The following is a 21,810-nucleotide window of genomic DNA, read 5'->3' as shown; positions in this document are numbered from 1 at the left end:
GTGGGCAGCGGTGCGTGGTCTTCATAAACACAGCTTGGAGATCTAGCCCCCCCGTGTGGACCACAGCCTACGTTCAAAACAAACATGGCAGGGGTCGGGATATTGTTGATTGATGTTTAATTTCTTGGCGAGTCTATATCGTTTATTCAGTTGTTTTTTAAGGTGAGCAGGGTACATTTTCACACTTCAGTTTATATAAACGGGTCTGATTGCAGTCTTTCGTCGGTTGTCTCAGAAAACGTGGCAGATATATTTCTAAATAATAAATCAGGCATTAAGCCCAAATTAGTTTATTTGTTTTTCATGGTAGATGAGTCCCCATGTAACACATAAACCTACCTGTTGGGCCAAGGAAATAGATACTGGTTTGGTTGTGTTATTTTTGTGTGACTTTTTCTTTGTTTAAAGTATGGGCGGGATCAATAACCTCACCATTCGTTTCCACACCATTACCGCATGACTAACAAGACGAATAGAGCAACAAGTCTACACACACACACACACACACGCGCGCAGACACACACACACACAGTCTACAAACACGAGCAAATATATGTTCTGGTTAGAACAGCTTATTTGTGAGAGAACAAAATGTTGCCATAACAGAATACATTTCATTAAACGTAAGCAACTAAAAGGGTTTGTTCAATTGAATGCTACAGCTGCAGTTCATCGGGTTCAAAGAAAATCGTCAACCAGGCCAGCTGAAGCGGCGTGAGATTTCTGAAAGAAGAGCTCCATCCAGTGGCAGAAAGGGGACGTTTCAAAAGCACGAATAAAGGCCTTTTAATTTTTCCAAAATAAAAATCTTGCATAACTGCATCCAAAAGTAAGACAAATGTTTGGACAAGAAATGAATGCATTAAATCCCTCACAAAATCAACTTACAAAATATACAAAAAGATCTAACCTGAGGAGTAGAACTCCAGAATGTGAAGTTAAGCCATTGAGAAAAGAAGATAGTATTAATACATCAAAGATCTATCTATTGTGTGCATTTTCTAGTCTGCTGGATTAACTGAATCTTCATGGCGGCTTTGGTCTGGAATCAGTAGGCTGGTGTCATATATTGTTATATATTGAGCAACATTGTAGGAGATCACAGAACATAAAGTAGCTTTGAAATTAAGTTTAGTCTTTAGGCTAACTGCCATGGGCCTTGACCTTATTCACCCGGCGGCCATCTTGGTTCTGTTAGCTGCTTGGTGTGCGAGGCCCTTTGAAACACTCATATTTTAGATTCATTGTGCCGTATGCTTAAACCCTTTTTTATATTTTTTCCATATTAGATCAGAAGTAACCTATAATTTCAGTTTACTTCCAGTTCCTTGGCTAAATGCTAAAGCAGATAGCTAATGCTATTGGTCTGTTGGCAGTTGTTTAGGTCTGGCAGATGCCTGCTAAATGTTGGAATGTTTTTGGTATGGCAAAGAAAGAGCATTCAGTCATTCCTGATTGGTTATTTTTGAGCAGCATAATGTTGTAGTAATAATGTATAGACGATTATGATATTAGTCAACAATCCTCTACCACTGATAATATTATGTTCCATGTAACAAAACCAACAATAACATAAAAATAAATGCTCTTTTTGTTAACTGGTACAATAAATATTCATAGTTTGACATAAGAAAATACATTTAGAAATATAGAGTCAGTGTAGTTGCATCCCATTCATTAAAAAAAAGAAGAAATAATCCATGCGTCCATAAATGGCCTTGGAGTCCCTGACACCCAAGAGGCAAAGAAGCAGAACCTATAGGGAGAGAGCAGCCAGACCTAACACTTCCTGGCTCCCATCCAATCACACACCTGAGATCTTAGTCCGTCACCTTAAGTAGTCCCCCATTCTTTTCCTTCTCATAAACCTGTGCTTAAATTGTTCCGTTCTACAACGTTTCCTCTTTTTTTTTTTTTTACAACGTTCTTTCATATTATTTTCAAGCGGGGGGGGGGGGGGGGGGGGTCTTGGGGTCCTGCAGCCACCCGTCAGTCATGCTTCTGGTGGCCTGGCCGTCCGTTGGAGCCGTTGCTGGAGGTGTGACAGGGCGGGGTGTTGGGGCAGCGCATGCCCCGCCGGACCAGGCCTGGCTCCTGCTCCAACGCCCCGCGCAGACCCCCTGGAGGGGGGGGGGGGGGGGGGGCATGTAGGAGGAGGAGGGAGGGGACATTGAGTTTTAAACCAATAGTACTTTAACACCCAACAGATTCATCACCACAAGAGTAAAGCTGTCAAGTCAGGACTATTTACGGTAGTGAGATGGAAACTATGTCCTTTTCTCAAGTGTATGAACAAACTTCAAGTGGAAGTCGATGACCGCTTGACAACGTTCAACGTCAGCATCACGTCCTGTCCGGTCAACAGCCTCGCTATGAAGACAGACCTACTAGATGTGTTCTCTTGAGACTATTTATATTATTATGAGTTAGAAGGCCTTGAGGACCAACACATATGGCTCAAGGTTATCCCTGACTAAAAGGGTGGATGGTTCTCCTTAAAAAGAGGTGACTACAGTGTGTTGTTGCAGGCCAATGCCTCATACTCCTCGCCTTCCCCTACCGTATGTGATCTTCCCCGTGGGCTCAGGTTGGGCGGCTTTCAGGAGTTCAGAGAAGTCCTGATCGCTAACTCCCAGCATGGCTTCCAACACGGCTACCACGTCCGTGTCCTCCAACACTGAGTCCTCGTCCTCTCTGTGTGTTTCGTACATCTGTCGGGGGATAACGTACAACAGAGGGGTTATTGCCAGACACAACACATAAACATGACAGATTGCAAAAATGTTGTGAAAACAAAACAAAATTTCAAGGAAGCAGTGTTAAATGTAGTGTTATAGCAGCAAGATGAAGGCATGTGCGATTTTTTTAAGGTGCATATCTATTCTGTTTGAACGGGTGCCTGCCTCTGGTGGAGGAATCCAGGATTTTAGATGGCCAACAAACGTATTGAGGGAAGGAGCAAAGAGGGAAGGGTACGTTCTTTCAGGCTGTTAATTTTTTTCTCGTTAGACAACGATTTTCTTCAAAATCGTACCTACAGCACCTTTAGCTGTGTTCAAAACCATTTTTTGCGTGTTGAGAATAAACGTACGGACAGGCAGAAAGACTAACAGTACAGAGTGAAACTTGACAGTACCGGTACCTCAAAGGCTAGTTTCAGAGTCGCCATGGGCCGGGACAGCCGGCAAACTGCAGAAAGAGCGATGACGTACTGTCGCACATCTATCTTCCCGTCTCCCCTCTGGAAATAACATGAAAACAGAACAAATGTTCAACGAATGGCAGAATGCGGTTTGAACGCCTTGTATGATTAGGGTACCTGTACTAATCACTGCATACAAAACACGTCCTTTCTTCAACTACACAGCCCACACCAAAATTGTGTTTCTTGGTTTGTAAATTTGTTTGAAAGCGTTGAATCTTGTAACAATGGACTGTGATTGAGAAGCGGTACAGGAAGTAGTATTGGCAGCACGCATGCCTTTGGGTCATGCAACAGGCAAGTTGAAGAACACAGAAGTATGGGAGGTTTTCTGAGAAACGTCTTTTGCAGAAAAGGATTGTAATTTTTAAGAGTCGTCATTCAAGGCAAAATCATATGAAACAGAGTGATTGAACTCCATTGTGTGGTTAAACAAAAGGGGGCTTCTGAATGTGTGCGTTTGTGTACCTTATCAAAGAGCTTGTGTATTTTTGATAGTGTGTCGGAGTGGGGTAGGCCTAGGTGCAGGGCAAAGTCATCTAAGCCCAGCCGGTCTTCCCAAAGCTTCCTGGCTCTGCTGGCCTGCTGCGCCAGCTCTGGGTCTGTGGTCTTCGCTCGCAGCCTGCAACCACACAAGACCTTAGACCAAACCCGCAAAACGATTGCTGGATTGCCGGAACAAATGAAACACTCATGCAAAAATATTTTATATTTGTTTGAATGTTTTATTTAACATTTCGCACAGCATTAGTATATTGCAATAGCCTTCCGTTTGTAGTTGGCCGAAGTTCCGCTCTCCTGACACTAGGTGTCCCTAGCAGATCAAATCCAGTTTGTATTTTAAAACAGATACGAGTCCCTCTGTTCGTCTACCCAGTTAAACCAGTTCTCCAGGTGCTGATGAACTCACCCCAAACGGCATATGTGTCGGTTGAAAGCAAGCAGGCTGCTGTTTCTCGCGATACACAGAGGCCCCTGTGATAGGCTCAACTGCAGGTCTTCCAATGTCAAATCTGTGAGTGGCAGCTGCAGCGCCCTATCAGAATGAGGGTTTGGGAATATGTATTAGTTTATGAAAATATTCCCTTATCCATGTTATCCTTATCCAACAATAGGATTGCAAGGCAGCCGAGAACCGACAGGCAGTCTCTCACACACACACACACTCACTTTGCCATGACCTGCCTGACATTGTTAGCGAACAACGCAGGATCGCTCTTCTCTTCCTCAGAGGGTGTGTATACGGGCAGGTACTGAGAAGGAGGGAACAGAGGACTATTTGAATACAAGGGATCTGAGCCGACTGGGCGTGGGTGTTGGACCAATGGGTGTGCCAGGTGTCCTACCTCTATCTCTATGGAGTTGTGGAGCTGGCACAGGGTCAGCCAGAAGATCTTGGCGCTGGAAGATAAATAGTGGGGGGGAAAGGCATGGATAAGTGGGTGGGTGTGTTGATTCAACACACAAGACAAAAAGGCAAGTGGGGAGCACGTGGGAACCGCAACATAAACAAGTCAGCTGGGAGGTGGCCGGGCACAAGAGGAGTCTCAACAAAGGATCAGTATTGGTTGGACAGTGTTGAATGTATATGCGCATTAACAGTATTGGTTGACAAGCAAATTTACATAGTGACATCTTAGAGGGTGCTTCTTTGTACTTGTGTGTTTACTTGTGTGTGCATGTATGTGCGTGCGTGTGTGCCTTACGCGCCAGGGCCTTGCCACGTCCATGTAACAGTATCCTGTGGAGAGGAAGGGGAAAGGGAAATGGTCTTAAGAAACACACACTGCATGTGCACACAAATACACACACACACTTACTTACTAACACACCATTTTCAAATGATTCACGGCTCCAGTTTTGCGTACATCGAGACTTATTTGGACACCCAGGTACATATTAACCACATCAGAGTTCCCTACACAGCTGTCTGAGACCAAAATTCTCTTTTCAATTATTAACCCTATTTTTCCAATTGACCACACGGAAATATCCATCTTCCGTGTATCTCCTCTAGTGCAGACATGATATGGAAATTGAAAAAGTAACCAAGGGAACTATGTTGAATACAAAAGAAGCAGAGCTCCGATTGGCCCTCCTCATGCCGCTCAAAACTGAACATCTTAAAAGGTGACATATTATACCACCAGGTGTGAGTGTGATTAGCCATTACAAGCTGTTAAGAGTATCTGCCTCTGGTGACATCACAAGTGGGTGAGTCCAGAAGAGGCAGATATTCATAACGGCTTGTAACGGCTAATCGGACTCACACCTGGTGGTATAATGCGTCACCTTTAAAACTGTTGTGCAGCTCCTAAGGCTGTGCCGTCACATTAAAGTTCAACGGGTACGTGTCCCGAGGACGACTAGAGAACTACTGAATCCTGGTCATTCGGATGTAGCCAAGATGTATATATAATATCATTATTAACATCGGATCACCTAATTGATGAATGTCCTGCAACATAACCAAAAGTATCCTCATAGTAAAAGAATGGTTTTGTATATGGGCAGGGTTGTGCAGTGACTAGGGCGTTCTGACTCAGCCGAAATAGTACCGGGTTTGATCCCCAATGTGCATAGTCTGCCCGTAGGCACCCACACGTGAGCAACATGCCTCACCTCGACCTGCTCCATTCTGACAGGTATTTCAATTCACTGCAAATCCTTGGATAAATATCTGCTGAATGACATTATCGTGCCTTTGGTAATAAACTGTTCACTATTGATACACAAGCTCTGATTATTTATACCTGTTTACAAGCTGTAAATGAATGAATTGAAGTTCAACTTAATTCAACTTAATACGTTTCCCTACACTTCATGTTCCTAAGGCAACGACGACAACACTATTCAATGAAAAAAGTTTTGAAAGATACATGAAGGCCAAGAGGCATTAAACCTATTGGAGGGGCGGGGATGTTGGTTTGTGTGTTTGTGAGAGAGAGTGAGACAATCAGACTGACAGAAAGAGGGCGGGGGACACCGTGAGAGAGAGGAATGAAATTACATCCCAGGCGAATATGAAGTCATTCAACGCAAGACAGTCACACGCTATCGGGAGGGATAATGAACTATGTGTGTGTGTGTGTGTGTGTGTGTGTGTGTGTGTGTGTGTGTGTGTGTGTGTGTGTGTGTGTGTGTGTGTGTGTGTGTGTGTGTGTGTGTGTGTGTAGAAGGAAGGGGTCATGCTGTTCAAACTCGCACACAACGTCTAACTGATCACTGTTTTGATTGTTTGTTTGTTTTGTTTTGTCTTGTTTTTGTTTTATTTATTTTTTATTTTTTATGTTTATTTATTTATTTATTTTTTCCACAATGTCTTGTTTTTTTAAACGATTTATGATGACTATATGCTCTGTAAGGTGACCTTGGGTGTCTTCAAAGGCGCCTCTAAATTAAATGTATTATTATTATTATTATGCTTAAACTTCAGTTACATCAGTAGGCAGTAGGAATTGTTTGTTTACTGTGTTACGAAACTCTGCGTAGTAGGAATGTGTAGCTAAAAAAAAAAAGGTAGTATGTAATCTGTATTATGGAATGTGTAAATAAGGAGGGTACGGAATGTGAAGGTAATCAGGAGGTAAATATTTGGATTATTTGCAAATTGTAATCAGTGAGGCCCTATCTGATTTGGTTTAGAAAACCAAACCAGCGGATAACGTGGTAGAGACATTGTTAGCTCCATCAGAACATCGGGGCTTTAATACTGCCCAGAATCAGACAGCGGGAAACAGTGAAATAAATATTTATTATCCTATTCATTAACATTATCCATTATCCTGGAATGAAGGAATGTGTAGGTCCTGGAAGGCAGGATTGAATGCATAGGTCCTGGAAAGCAATATGGACTGTGTAGGTCTTGGAAGGCCAAATGGAATGTGTAGGTCTTGGAAGGCCATATGGAATGTGTAGGTCTTGGAAGGCCATATGGAATGTGTAGGTCTTGGAAGGCCATATGGAATGTGTAGGTGCTGGAAGGCCATATGGAATGTGTAGGTGCTGGAAGGCAGTATGGATGCACTTTTCTTGTATTTACCAGTTTGTTGGGATACCGCAAAACCACCGGCTGCACTGGGAGTCCTGGTATGAATGCACCTGGGGGGTAGAGGGAGAAATAAAACGAGGGCTCTTGTTTTGACCTTCATTGATAGCGTCAGTGACGTCAGTTAAGAGTGATGAGATTTTTGGAACCAGCAGCGGCCACGATCCATATTTGAATGAGGGCAGGAATTTAATTGTCGACTCTCAGTAATCTTAGGCCAGAAGCCATTAACATTCTCTCCTTACCAACTCTTCAATGAAATTCAACAGTCACCCAAGAAAGATACATAATCCGGAGATTAACTACCGGTAGTCACTGATTTCCTGACACAACGAAGAAGAAAAACGATTTTGTCTATATGACGAGAAGGAAACGAAAACAAAATAAAAGAGAATCCCAGGAGCTGCAGAGACTCAGGTGCACACACACACACACACACACACACACACACACACACACACACACACACACACACACACACACACACACACACACACACACACACACACACACACACACACACACACACACACACACACAGGGACCTACATACAGGAGGGCACATACACTATTCATCACTGTGCCCCCACTCTTCTCGTGTTATGTTCAGCTTCTCATCTCGTCCGTGGACAGAGAGCCAACCATCACCGAGCGTCGCATGCTCCGCTCCTCCACCGAGCTAACCCCAAACCTTTACGGACCTGAACTGGATCCAAACACAGATGCCTAGCTTAACCTCTTGCCAAAGGAATACAGCTGACAATTTTGCCTGCTGGCTAACACTGGCACATTAGCTGTCCCCCAGGGTGGGTCCAAACACTAATAATTACATGTGCCCCCGACTGGATCCAGGTGTGCTACGTGTCGTGTTTGTAGCTATTAAATAATGCTCTGTCCTTGTCCAGCACAGACAGAGAGAGAGAGAAAATTACTATTCACAGGGTTTTTACATAGCATGTACCGCCCAGACACACCCACCCACACACACAAACTGCCGCTCTGCTGTCCTGATAGCCATTGAACAGATCTAACCAGAGGAGACACATGCAGTGGCAAACAATAACCCACAGCAGACAGCTGGATAAACACCTGACACAGACACACACACACACACACACACACACGCCGGCGTCCAAGCACTGTAGCATTGTCAGAGAGTGAGAGCCAGGCTTGGTGGGAACAACGAGAGTGGAAGAGAGGGATTAGGCACAGAGAAAGCAATGGACGACGGCATCATCACGTTATCTTGAATCCCACTCGTGGACAGGCACGTTTATGTTATCGTACATCACAGGTAACCCAGAAGGGAATTAAACTGCGAATCACACAAAACGCATCACATTACTTAATAGAGGAGGATAAATAGCAATAATGTGACAAGTTGAGCTCTCTCTCTCCAATATGCTGGCCTGGTACCGTTTGTTATTTGCGCCTATCCACATCTAGGCTCCTCAAGAACACATGACCTTAAATCCACACTGCCAGAAAAGTTCAAAGGACTGTTTGCATTGCTAACAATAGTTGAACAAAGTGATATTGTTTGACGGGGACTAGGTAATACAGGTGAGGCAGGTTGAAAAGCACACCAAAGGGGAATTTGTGTGCGTTTGCACTTGCGTGTGTTTGTTGGTGTGCTTGTGTCACAAAGTCATACCTGGTTTGAATCGGATCACACCTGATCGGTTGGTGCACGTTCCCTCTGGGAATATCATGATCTAGGACAAACATAATAAGACACTTGTGATAAAAATATTCATACCTGGGAAGCTGGTCATTCAGTGTGTGTGTGTGTGTGTGTGTGTGTGTGTGTGTGTGTGTGTGTGTGTGTGTGTGTGTGTGTGTGTGTGTGTGTGTGTGTGTGTGTGTGTGTGTGTGTCAGCTGTAAACCCCCCACCTGTCTAACCACATTCCACTGCGTAGGGCAAACAGTGCAACATGAACCTTCTGAACGTAGCTACTTCAGTCAGCATGGGTACCCCAGCAAGTGTTTGCTTTAGCAACCATACCTGCATGCAGAGGGGTGTGTGTGTGTGTGTGTGTGTGTGTGTGTGTGTGTGTGTGTGTGTGTGTGTGTGTGTGTGTGTGTGTGTGTGTGTGTGTGTGTGTGTGTGTGTGTGTGTGTGTGTGTGTGTGTGTGTGTGTGTGTGTGTGTGTGTGTGTGTGGTACCTGGGGCCACTGCCCACTGGAGTGAGCTCTTCGCTTGATCTCCTCCACGGTCTTCCTCCGGGAGTCCTGGTCAGTGCGGAACACCAGCACTGGTCGGATGTAGCTGATCAGGGCTGGGGGGGGGGAAATGGAGGGTAAGGGTTAGGTTTAAGGGATAGGGTTGGTACCATAGGGTAGGTGTCGTGGAAAAAATGTATCGTAATGATGGTTTAAACTTGTTAACCTTGTTTCCATTGCTACTAATCAAGTTCTCCTTGCACCTAGACTAGAGGTGGCCCCCGTCTTCTCTCTAAATTGAAAGAGGGGAAGGCCGTCTGCATTTGCATCGCCACTGCAGCCAAGTCTGGCACCGAGGCCATGCTAATCTCCAGGCTTCTTTGATGTGTGGATTCCTTAGATGCTGTTTTGCATCCTTGCTGACTGCGGTCCACTTCTCCCTCATAGTGTATTGCAAATTAGCTTGGCCTCTGCCGCCAAGGCTCATTTCCGCCATTGCTGATCCTCAACTCTCAACGTGGGCACTCCCTCCACCTTTGTTTTCTTTGACGTCGGCCCACGATGGGAAAGCTCCCCTTAAATAGTCATGGAAATCCATTATTTGTTTGAAGAGGTTTGGTAAATCACTGCCTTTGTCTTCCAAGGATCATTCCTAAAATAAATACATTTTCATAAGTAGGGATTGGTTTTGGCTCCTAGGTTACGATATGGTTGGTGGGGGAGGGGGAGTTGAGAAGAGGAAAGGGGAGGGCTAGAACGTGTTGAGTATCTCTAACAGGTAGTGTGTATAATGTATGCATGCATAAAAAAACATGATGTCAGAGAGTGAAGGCCAAACCCCAGTATAATGAGAAACAGATTGCACAGACGTACTACACTTAAAAAATTTTAAAAATTAAATTGATCCGCAACATTTTTCTTGACCCCAACACATCATCAGTAAGGGTTCAGGAACCTCTGATACGGTAGTATTCAACCCCCAAAACGGTATGTGTCCTAAAATTCCTGTAAGAAATGTGTGGCTTGTGCACTTCTTGCACTCACATCATCCCCTCCAAAGCTGAAACCATAACGACGCCCTTGATAGAACCGATATAGAACTAATTAAGACCAACATCTAGCTCAGATATGGCCTATACATTGGAGCGATCACTCACTGCCCCACACAGGGATGCTCATGCTCTCCAGCTTCGTGACGATGGAGCTCATCGTCATGGTAACCGGGATGGCATCGAAGTAGGTCGAGTGGGGGGCCATGGTGAGGATGGGCACCTGGGAAGGGGGGGCGGGCGTCCCTTTGACCCGGACCCAGTGGAAGCCAGTGCAGAACCACAAGGATCGCATGAGGACACGCAGGCAGACGTCAACCAGCCTGCAGGGGGCCATGAGAGAAGGGTGTAGAGATATAGAGATAAGCATCTATAAAAAACACCTTTACAAAAATGTCCATAGAGGGCAATCTGAGACCATGTTTACGTCATAGCCTAAGTTTTTAACAATTTGTGCAATAAGGTGAAGATTTGGAATCAATTTAGGATCAATCAATAGCACTACTGCGTGAGCCTCTGCCTCTAATACGTTTTCTTCTTCTTTTTTTTCCGCATTGATTATCGTCACACACACACACACACACACACACACACACACACACACACACACACACACACACACACACACACACACACACACACACACACACACACACACACACACACACACACACACACACACACACACACCTCCTCCAGCAGGACTGGGGCTCCACGGCGCCTTCCGAGCGGCCCAGGGAGGCGGCAAAGGCGAAGGGCCAGGCCAGCAGCATGACGAACGCCGTCAGCAGCACACGCACCGGGAACACCGTCACCGACATCAGCCCGATCTGGAGGGAGGGAGGGAGGGAGGGAGGGAGGGAGGCAGTGAGTGAGAGAGACATAGAGGGGAAGAAAGCTGTGCAATATTGGGAGTGTGACATTCTCTGAATGCCTGTGTGCTACACGTGACGCACGCCATATATCCACCATGTCCCCGATGCTCTCTGCACACTCATGGTAACTTAGGCTCCGACATGGCAACACCGCCCCCCCCCCCCCACCCCCCCAAATGGTTATCTATCTATGCGTTCTCATGGCGACTGCAGACCTATTTTATTCATGGCACCCATAGAGGGAGAAGGAGAGGGAGGAGGGGTAAATTGATTTACAGACATCAGGAAGAAACAAGTGGCTATCCATCAGGGAAAGACGCAGAGCGGAAGACAGAGAGAGAGATTCCTCGGGAAACAGTCAGGAATGAGCCTCTCCGGCATGTCAAATATGCACGTCAACACAGACATCATCTTCAACACAGCAAGCCTCTACAAATGGGAGTTAGTTTGGTTTGAAATGTGCTGGGGACAGAGATGCATTCGGACGTGCATTTTCAGAAGTGCTGGGTACAATGAGGATGCACTCTATTTTCTCTCTTTAGTGCAGGTAATGAAAGGTTCTGAAAGACGGCATACCCATGTCGCTAATTACTAAGGAATAAAATGTATACAAAATCTGTCTGGCACGTTTTATGAAGAAAACGTTTCCAAAAAGCATCGGACATATGACCCACTATGTTCTGCTCCATGTATCCAATTTTGACAACGTGACATGATATGGCTAATCTAACATCATAAACAAGAGGAGCTAGGAAAGGAAATTAACTGCGTGTTTAAGTTCAGAAGGGGCAAACGTATGGCTACACACAGCAGCCATACGTCGTCAAAAAATATTTCTTGCACAGCTGAACGCTGTATCACATCATGAGCTGGCTGTTCTCGATTCACAACACGCATTCCATCCAATCTAGCCTAAATCAGGCAATCTGACTAAAACTCATGCACTCCCCACCACAATTATTCCAGAATTCAAGCAAAGCAAGAATGACCAAAAGTCACTTTGTGTCAACAAGAGACTGACTCCACCGACTATCAATTGGCGACCACTTGAATGCAAAAACCACAAAAGACCTCGCCACAGCACCAGCAAATCTTATGCAATAAATATCGCGTCTTACCTTTATTTATGTGGCAGTGGTCTGCAGATGCATCCCGTGGTGTAGCCTACCACATCCATTTAGTTCAACAGGTTATCGTTCTGATACTGTCCATGGTACTAGCAACCTGCTCTGTTGATTTTTACCTGTCTTCATTGTCTGATGCCTCATCATTGAATCCCAGCCAAAGGGTATTGGTATTATTAGTATTGGCTACTTGCCAAAACAAAAAAAATACTTCACACAGTGTGTCTCTTTGCAATGTATTTAATCATTCGTAGTGTTGATCAGCAAAGAAATATTTCGCCAAAGTCCTTGACGTCGCTTAGCAAAAGAATACGCTGAGGTAGATAAGTTACCAGACTGCGGAGTGATACAGATGACTTGAATCAGAGGCAAAAAATCCACTTTCCTTGACAGCGGTCAAATATGCTGGATGTAAGTGAGCATTCCACGGCGTTGAGAAGAGCCGTGTAATAAACAAAAATATTTGACAGCTGAACGTTGGGAAGGCCCATGTAGGTGAATGTAGCAGTCTACAGCATTGAGAAGAGCCGTGTTATAATCCATAATAATTCAACTCGAGTTTCGCTTCTTTTTTTTTTACAAAAGTGGGTACAAAATGAATCTTGACAAAAACTGGTGGAATCGAGCGGAATTGACGCCTATGCCTCTACAGCATCTAGACGATGGGTCAGTCCCTCTTCAATTGAATTATTGCAATAAAGATTAATTGGATAATGATAATTATCAACATTAAAACTGTGTAGCCAGCTAATATGATAAGTAATTTGTGTGTGAAGTGTGAATGCAAGGAAAAGCTAAATAAAAAGGAATTCCTTGTCGCCTTTTATTTCTTTAAATTTAATAATGAAACAGGATGTCATAACCCTTCTCTTTCTACTTAATATATACAGTAGAGTGTGTGTGCGTCTGTGAATCCTGCAACAGGATGTCATACCCTTCCCTCAGTCCATAATGAGAAAAATATAGTGTGTGTGCATGCATGCGCGTGCGTGTCATGTGTGCATGTGAATTCAAGAAGGTCCTTGGCAACAGCGGCATAAAAGGTCACGGCCTTATTCAGCACCATACCTCCATGTGACTCTCCATCATTCATTCATCACCCTCATGTCTTTCTTCACAATCATCTCAGTAGACTCAACCCATCTCTCTCTCTCTCTCTCTCCTCCCCCTACAGGTGCAAACTGCAACAGTGGATTAATAAATAAACAGTAATGGGGCTGATTTATGAGGCTGTAAAGCCTCCCACCATCTCCTCCCCCTCTTCATCCTCCTCCTCCTCCTTACCATAGATGCTCCTTTCCACGGGATAACAAATCTATCTGTCTGCAGTACCCCAGGGCACTCTCCAGTGGGGGAGAGGAGGGGAGGAGGGGGAGGAGGGGGATATGGGGGGGGGGATGGGCATTTACCATATTCTAACCTTTTGTTTTTGTGGTGTCAGCCCTGACCCACTCTCTACAGATCTCCTTTGGGGTCTTCTTCAAGCACCAAGGAGTGTTTGAGGTGTTCAACTGGCACAAGGGAGGGTATAGTGTGCCTGGTTTCGGGGACGGAGCTGAGGCTACAGAGCGGGCTGCACAGTGACACAGAGGCCGTACGGGCAGAGGCTCGCTGAGTGTTCAGTGAGAAGCAGGGACGCGCACGGCAGAGGCGCGCTGTGTGAAATATTCAGGAGGCTCTGGGGACCCATGACAGTGCCATTGTCTCCTACTCTTGGCACACGCACACACACAGACACACACACGGGCACGCACACGGGCACGCACACGGGCACGCACACGAAATACACACGCTCGCGCATTTGCAAAACAATGCCGTTCACACTGAGTGCTACATGGATGCCTTGAGTTATTAGGCCGTGCAACATCAAAGCGGATTATTGCCGTTAAACATTGCAATAAGTGCAGACACACATGTGCACATAAACAAGCATGCAAGTGTGGTACGAAAAGTGCAAATGACCTACAACACAACAGCAATCATACAGAAACAACCATCCACAATACAGAAACAAACAATTTAAGGGATCTATAATTTAATAATCTATATTTTAGACCAGAAAAGGAAGACCAGGTCTTGGAATAAATAAAAGCAAAGTAGAATAGCAATGAGGAGTTTGTAAGCAGTGTTTTAGGATGCAAGATTATGAAGAAAATGATAATTGGGAATATTTATTATTATTAATAATAATAATAATAATAATAATAATAATAATAATAATAATAAATCATGTATTTTGATGGCTGGTAATGACCAGATTATGCGATTCAATTAATATTCTGTGGCACTTACTGAATATGGGAAACAGGGTAATAAGCATATGCTGAGTTGCAAATGTTTGTAATTAGTTTTTATAATTGTCTTAAGTTTTTGGTTGTTGAATACATAAATTTCACTTTGACGATTGGCTAATGCAGAGGCCAAAACGGTGGTTTCAATTAAGAGGCAATTAAGTGTGCAGTCCTTCTGTGTCTACTATGAGCTCAACTGCAATCCAAGAGTAACCCATGGTATGTGTATTTCAAGCAGTACAGTGAGGAGGTTGCCTTCCTGTGAAGACCATCCTTCACTGTTGAAAACAGAGCACATTAGGCCTGGAATTTGTTCTTGTGACATTAAAGCATGAGCTGCCGCACGACTCAAGGCTCTAGCTCACTGTGCATAAGAACTGCAATACGTAAACCCATCGATTTCAAATTCCCTGATGGAGAGCGAATCAATCTTATACTTTTAGGAAATCCCCTTGGTTCTTCACTGGTGTTGTGCAGGCATGTGTAAAAATATGTGGTTTATGTTTACTGTTTATGTTTATGTTACTGCTTCTGGTTTCCTCAAACCTTACCCGGCCGTACCCCAGTCTTAATCTAAGTATAACCCTATGTTCAATATATTAAAATCTTTAAAATCAAAGTTTGTGACCCAATACACACATACAAGAGTGACACTTCTGATCCATGATGTTCTGTTGGTCTTTGTTACCAAAGTAGTTTGGCAGGAAAAGCAGGAAAAAAAGGTGACAAGAATCTTGCATAACACCTTTTAGTGGAAGAAGAATGGAAATGGTAAAATAATCGGGCGGGCCCGTATCTTACTACATGTTAACTGATTACTCTCATCCCCATCTCTCTCCCTCTCTCTCTCCCACTATATTTCTCCCTTGCTCTCTCTCTCTACCGCTCAACACCTTATCCTTCTCTCTCCCTCCTGGCTCCATTTCTCTCTCCCTTTATCTCCCTCCATCACTCTTCTACTTTCTCTCCGTCCCTCTCTGTTTCTATCCCCATCTCGCGCTATCCGCGTCTCTCTTTCTCCACTCCTCATCCTCTCTCTCTCTCTCTCTCCCTCCCTCTCTCTCCACTTCAAAACCACTTCCGATCATTATTTCAAACCGCAGATTGCCCCGAGACCGCCCACACTCAGGGAACTTGGAAAGTTGATCTGCTTCCAGTGGAGAGAACAGCCCCCAGGGGTACACATTAATTGCCCCTGGCTAATTGTCAATGCTCAATAGCAAAGGGTACACGACCAATTCCACCTGGACTGCAAAGTGCACACACTCACACACTTGTGCACGGAACACACAAACACACCCAGCGTGTTATACCCTGGAGGTGTCGGTGGTTTCTGTGTGAGAGGCTCTGAAAAGGTGGAGGAGCAATGGGAAATCAGCGTGCACATGCAGGTGGCATTTTCACTTATCAGCTCAGGTCCAACTCGTCAGCCTGCCTATATAATGTGTGCTGTGAGTGAACTTAGTCCCCATGGGCTCAGTGAAACAGCCCCAAACCAGTGTATCCTGTTTGACTTTTCTTTTCTTTTTTAACTGTGGGGTCACACAAAAAAGACTAACAGACACTAAGAATGCTGTGCTGCATAATCTAGGTGGATCTTGTTTGCTTAAACTAAAGTATTCCAAGTGTTTTTAGCCATTTCTATGTATAAGCAATAAGTCAGGGTTAATATTTTGCTTAACATCAGTATTCATCCAGTATTTATCTGGCTGATCCTTTAATGATGCTCTCTTGTGACAATCCCAGAGTTCTGGGAAAAAAATATAATAACATACAACATCCCAGCCAGCTCTTACTGGTTTGTGTGCCAAATGCAGGTAAACATTTTTAGAGATCCCCATGTGAGGAATTCATGTGTACTATAAAGCACAGTTGGTGCCACACCCACATGCGTTCCACATGCACACACACACACAAACCCACACCCAGAGAACATGGAGCAAAGAAGTGTTTGCTTTCTGTCAGAGTTTGTATATATAAATGAGAGAGAGAGAGAGAGAGAGAGAGAGAGAGAGAGAGAGAGAGAGAGAGAGAGAGAGAGAGAGAGAGAGAGAGAGAGAGAGAGAGAGAGACGATGGTGGCTACTGGATGCGTAAACACTACACATAACCCAACAACAACCGTTTGGATCAATGTGTTAAATCATGAATGAATCAAAGTAAAGGAATACTTCATATTCTGAGCCGCTGCTAGTTTGGCAGTTCGCAGATATGCTAGAGGTAAATCGGGTTTTGATCAAGCTGGACAGAATTCCCAGTGAAAATGTTTTGACACGCGTAAAGTTTGCACGCTAATCAATGTGTCGAAGGAGCAGCATCGAGCTCCGTTCAGACACAGAGAAGGTGACTGAGCAGTACTCGGATGGTCCTTCCCAGGTGAATGGGCGACGGCTGCCCTCATTAAGTCTTACCTTGATTTTGTCTGAGAGGCTAAATTTGACGTCGTGAACGAAGGGATTAATCGACGGGGGGTCCAGTTCCGAGGCATCTCCATCTACCCCGTGTGTCAACTTCATTTCAAAAAGAAACGGGACTGACTGGCGCTGAACCAACAGATGTCCAATTATACCAGCAAAAGACGCAGATGGTCCAGCTCGAGTCAGGTTTGGCTTAACGCTGTCCAGCCTCAATGGAAGAACTGTCTGGTGTAAAAAGGGACATGTGATTGGGCGGAGGTTGACGTTCGTTCAAGACCGATGGCAGTAGATATGCGCATGCGCAAGGGCGCACATACCCCTACATACACACATGTCCTCGTATGCTAGCCTACACTCACGAATATCTATCACATCAATTGAATTACAAGACCCGGGCGAAGTTGCTTTTTTGGTGCTTTCGCTTTGGAACCATCCTTGTACAACGTGATGAAGCAGTAGGAAAACGTTCTCTCTTGAGTGTAACATAGAATACACTTATGCGGTTTAACCGTGGAACAAACCGACGTCCGCCAAATATCTAAGCTCTTCCATGGTAGGCCTATCTATTGTAGAGACATAGGCCTAGTTTCCTCCCTCATTTGATGCAACCGCTACTTCACCTAAATAAAAATGACGCTGTTTGTCCCAAAATCCATTCCGACAAAAAACTAATTTCAAACCATTCCATCCAAAACATTTCTAAAATATGCCTGTCGTTTTTTGCAACATGAATACCATATCTTTACCGTATTTTTGAAAAATCTAACATGATCAAGTTACCTTCAAAGCATTACAAATGGCGTTTCACTATCGCAAAATAACAGACGAAACTTTTAAGCTGAATGTATGCGCTTGCCTAGTTTTCTCGTGAGGAATGCTTGAAATAAGCAGTGGCGCCCTCGTGTGGTTTCTCTACCAACTTGCTGATCAGAGACGGATCAATGAGGCCGAATAACAGTCGGTTGCGTTTCAATTACAAATATAAAAGACACATTTATAAATGGGTTAGAACGTTAAAAATCGAGATAAGTTGATATCAAAGAAAACCACACATAATACAAACAAACCTTAAGTGCACATAATAGAAACATACTTTATTTTTTTTAACAGAAATCATTTACATTTAGTCAAATTCGACCATGCATGGCCTTAAACCACCAATCTCACTATTCTCTCTGATGGTTCAGCCCTGCCTCTGCTTGTGCCTGGGGTTTGTCTTGCAGAACACAAACAAGCGTCCCCTGCGTCGTACAATGAAGCAGTCTTTGCAGCGTCTTTTCAGGGCAGTCTTGGTCTTCATCCCAGCGCTTGGCTGGAAGCCGACGAGCTGCTGACAGCGGCCCAGCAGGGTGGCTCCACACCGGGAGGAAGATCCGGAGGAGGCTGGTTGGCTAGGGCTGCTGCCTGTGGGTGATGAGAGCGCTCTGCTGGAGGCTGCCGCGCTGAGCGTGGACAGGCTTCTGCAGCAGCTGGGCTGAGCGGAGGCTGATGTCAGGGCTAACCAGGGCACCCTGAGGGTAGTGGTGGAGGCCGACGTCAGGGCTAACCAGGGCATCCTGAAGGGAGTGACCAGGTGCTTGAAGAGGAAGGGCACCATGGTGACAGCACCTGCACACAGGGGGTATAATGGGATTTTCCCTATTTGAAGATACAGGCAAGTGCATTGCTACCCTTGATACTAAATTAATGCATTGGTTATTATATTTCACACTGGTGATGGAGTTAGAGTTATTGGGTATGGGTAGATGAAAAGACAAAAGCTGATGAGAGAAGCCATTTGTTTCAAAAGTAAATATCAAGCCCAGAGTGCGGCACAAAATTGAACAGCAATCCACTTCCTATTGCCAAATAAATCATAATTTTCTAGTTATGTGTAGATCGTATTTATAATTGTCCCTAGCAGTTCTGTGACTCTGAAACCCATGAATTGTCACTGAAAGCAAAAACAAACAAAGATAACGATAGGTGTTATAGAAACTCATGTCAAAAATGTATAGGGGCATGCCTACACCAACTAGGCTTATATTATACGTTAGAAATTGACACCACCGGGTTTGCCCCATAACAAAGTGAATGGCCTTTTAAATTGAAATATTGGTATCTCACATATAGAAACATGTTTTATGCAATTACAGAACAGAATCTATCTCGGTTACAAGACCCTGATACTCTGATAGAAGCATGTTGGATGCTCAAGGCCATTTGAAAGAAAATCAACAACATAATAACGTTTCAACTTTGGAGAGACTTAATACACCAACAAAAACAAACCACAAACCTTTATAAAAGCAGAAGATGTATTTGGACAGGGGTACGCCCCTGGAATAGTGTTTTAATAATCCACAGAACAGACAAGTAGCATGACTTCTATCTGCACGGACTTCGCCAGCAACCACGGAATCCTTCCGGTGCTTCATAAACTACTTCCGGTGATTTATACGATATTTATCATCCAGTAATCCTATGATATTCAGTTCTAAACAATAAAATGGAGATGTTCATATATATATGAAATATTATATATTGTATAAATATATATATACACATATAAAATCTACAAATTGAGCGTCTTGAAGTAATATTAATAAGTCTGTGCTGCAAGGCAGTCTGGGAAACACTAGTCAATTGTAAACATGGCGGCCATTGCGGGCAGGTTGCTGTCCTTCAGCAAGAATGCAAAGTTAATCGTTTCCCCTCTGAAATTGTCTGCTGTACCTGCACATCGTTACAGCGTTGATGTTTCACATACCGGCGAGGCAATAACCCACACTGGCCAGGTACGAGTTTCATTCAGAAATGCCTGATGACATTCACGTCAGTGAAGAACGTCCCTCAATACCATAAGCAGCTAGCCCAGAACATAATGGACAGTGCGATGCTATTGTAGATATGTAATGCATTCTGTATTGAATGACTCTGAATCTTTCTCTCACTCAGGTGTTCGATGAGCACGATCCCAGGCGAGCTCGGTTCGTCGGCAGACAGAAGGAGGTAAGTCGCGTGTTTGGGGGCTCCGTAGTTGGGAGCCTTGGCTTTCAGAATTAAGGTCACATAACGTTATATGTTATTGATCACGATTATGACTAGTCGAATTATGAATAGGCCTACCACTTTCAGTAACATGAGTCATTTGGCACACCCAACAATCAGAATACAAATAAATACCTAATTTTAGTCAGACGTACATTCTCATGAAACGGGTCGTTTGACGCACACCGTTTTAGTATATATTTCTGTTTGGTGAGCAAGAACCAGTAACTTCTTTCATTTATATTGTGCCTATGTAGGTGAACAAGAATTTTGCAATCAAATTGGTTGCAGAAGAGCCAGTGACTGACGTCCATGCCAGAACGGTGTCCTGTGATGGAGGTGGAGGAGCCCTGGGTCACCCCAAAGTCTACATTAACCTGGTTAGTCCCTGCAGTTGGCCTACCACTGTCCTCTGGTCTACATTAGGCTGAGCGATCTCTGCAGATACTAATGTCCTCTAGTCCAGAGGTCCCCAAGCTGTTTTATGCCACGGACCATCACTGTGTCAAAAATATTTTTTTACCCATCATAGTCTGACACCAGGGCTCGCTGTTGCATATTTTCTGCAACATTCAAGAGCTTATAGTGTAGACGGCCATGAAGTCCTTCACGTGTTCACTACTAAACATTGGTAGGTCCCTAAAGATTGCTTACTACTGTCTTCTATTATACATTGATCTGGTAGGTCTGGTAGTGTAGGCATTATTTCAGACACATTTAGTCTGTTGAAAGGTAGACCTATTACTTAAGCTAGCGCATGTTTTGTGGGAGTGGCTTTGGAGGAAGGGGTGGGAATTTTCTTGCAACCCGTAAAATTATTTGGGCCGACACACACTGTGTTTTTTTACCACCACCACGCACAAACCAGTGGTCTGTGTTTGTAAGCAAGCCAAGTCTAGCACTATTAAGTTAGCATTAATATATGGATGTAAATCATACTTTTTGGAAATCATCTGATGTTCCCATTTGAGGCCTGTGAATGAAATGTACCCCATGTGATATTATCCTCCTAATGTCTTCCTCCTGGTGTTTCTGTGCTCAGGATAAAGACACTCGCGTGGGGACCTGTGGTTACTGTGGGCTGCAGTTCCAACAGATACACCATCACTGAGACCTCTCCTCGGGTCCTCCTTTGAATCTTGTCTCTGCTCTGTAAAAAGTAATTCTGGTTAATAAATGATATATACATACACCATGTTTTTTTCTGGATTCAGCATTGTGAAATGTCCTCTTCTTGAATATTTTTCGTTGATACTAAGACATTATTCCACACTTCAGCATTATGTTGCAGAGGATATCAATTATAAATTAATCATTCTATTTGCCTTTATGTATGTAATTATATTGTATACAATTGTATTATCCAAGCACCTAGATAACTTTTAGACTAAAGCGAAATCATTCCACTCAGGACCATTTCTGGGGAGCTATTAATTGCTAATTACTCATGAACATACAGCCTATCTGTCCTTTCTTTTCATTATCTCCTCTGATGGTAGATAACGGCATGGAGGCCAGGTGTTCGGTTCAATTCCTTTGTGACATTGAGCTTGGTTTTAAATGAATAACATTTTGCTGGTTAGTCTTGATACCAAGGCAAAATACAACACA

General features: G+C 44.0%; 3 protein-coding genes across 3 annotated transcripts; 1 reads left to right on the top strand and 2 right to left on the bottom strand.

The window, feature by feature from the left end:
- Positions 1 to 505: 505 nt before the first annotated feature.
- lpcat1 (lysophosphatidylcholine acyltransferase 1) lies at positions 506 to 18,063 on the bottom strand. Its single transcript, XM_056583140.1, has 14 exons — positions 17,164 to 18,063; positions 11,154 to 11,293; positions 10,572 to 10,786; positions 9,418 to 9,530; positions 8,905 to 8,965; positions 7,245 to 7,303; positions 4,909 to 4,943; positions 4,549 to 4,603; positions 4,373 to 4,455; positions 4,113 to 4,238; positions 3,671 to 3,824; positions 3,143 to 3,241; positions 2,561 to 2,711; positions 506 to 2,120 (listed from the first exon to the last, which is right to left on the bottom strand). The coding sequence occupies exons 1-14, from the start codon at positions 17,266 to 17,268 to the stop codon at positions 1,990 to 1,992; spliced, it is 1,527 nt and encodes a 508-aa protein (XP_056439115.1). The 5' UTR covers positions 17,269 to 18,063; the 3' UTR covers positions 506 to 1,989.
- Positions 18,064 to 18,141: 78 nt separating this feature from the next.
- mrpl36 (mitochondrial ribosomal protein L36) lies at positions 18,142 to 19,573 on the bottom strand. Its single transcript, XM_056583141.1, has 2 exons — positions 19,448 to 19,573; positions 18,142 to 18,777 (listed from the first exon to the last, which is right to left on the bottom strand). Exon 2 carries the CDS (start codon positions 18,764 to 18,766, stop codon positions 18,353 to 18,355), a length of 414 nt encoding a protein of 137 aa, XP_056439116.1. The 5' UTR covers positions 18,767 to 18,777; positions 19,448 to 19,573; the 3' UTR covers positions 18,142 to 18,352.
- Positions 19,574 to 19,776: 203 nt separating this feature from the next.
- ndufs6 (NADH:ubiquinone oxidoreductase subunit S6) lies at positions 19,777 to 21,415 on the top strand. Its single transcript, XM_056583002.1, has 4 exons — positions 19,777 to 19,946; positions 20,107 to 20,160; positions 20,457 to 20,579; positions 21,242 to 21,415. Exons 1-4 carry the CDS (start codon positions 19,803 to 19,805, stop codon positions 21,308 to 21,310), a joined length of 390 nt encoding a protein of 129 aa, XP_056438977.1. The 5' UTR covers positions 19,777 to 19,802; the 3' UTR covers positions 21,311 to 21,415.
- The last annotated feature ends 395 nt before the right edge of the window (positions 21,416 to 21,810 follow it).

The sequence above is a fragment of the Gadus chalcogrammus genome, chromosome 22, assembly GCF_026213295.1.
Source record: "Gadus chalcogrammus isolate NIFS_2021 chromosome 22, NIFS_Gcha_1.0, whole genome shotgun sequence".
Classification (NCBI taxonomy): Eukaryota; Metazoa; Chordata; class Actinopteri; order Gadiformes; family Gadidae; genus Gadus; species Gadus chalcogrammus.
Note: the sequence above shows the minus strand (reverse complement) of the source record. Positions and strands in the feature narration are given on the sequence as shown.

Excerpts from the sequence above, each read along its gene's own strand:
- ndufs6 (XM_056583002.1), top strand. The coding sequence starts at position 19,803 with ATGGCGGCCATTGCGGGCAGGTTGCTGTCCTTCAGCAAGAATGCAAAG. Across the intron at positions 19,947-20,106 it reads CAATAACCCACACTGGCCAG|GTGTTCGATGAGCACGATCC; the intron begins GTACGAGTTTCA and ends TCTCTCACTCAG. Across the intron at positions 20,580-21,241 it reads CCAAAGTCTACATTAACCTG|GATAAAGACACTCGCGTGGG; the intron begins GTTAGTCCCTGC and ends TTCTGTGCTCAG.
- mrpl36 (XM_056583141.1), bottom strand. The coding sequence starts at position 18,766 with ATGGTGCCCTTCCTCTTCAAGCACCTGGTCACTCCCTTCAGGATGCCC.
- lpcat1 (XM_056583140.1), bottom strand. The coding sequence starts at position 17,268 with ATGAAGTTGACACACGGGGTAGATGGAGATGCCTCGGAACTGGACCCC. Across the intron at positions 3,825-4,112 it reads CGACACATATGCCGTTTGGG|GCTGCGAGCGAAGACCACAG; the intron begins GTGAGTTCATCA and ends GTGTGGTTGCAG. Across the intron at positions 2,712-3,142 it reads CTCTGAAACTAGCCTTTGAG|ATGTACGAAACACACAGAGA; the intron begins GTACCGGTACTG and ends ATCCCCCGACAG.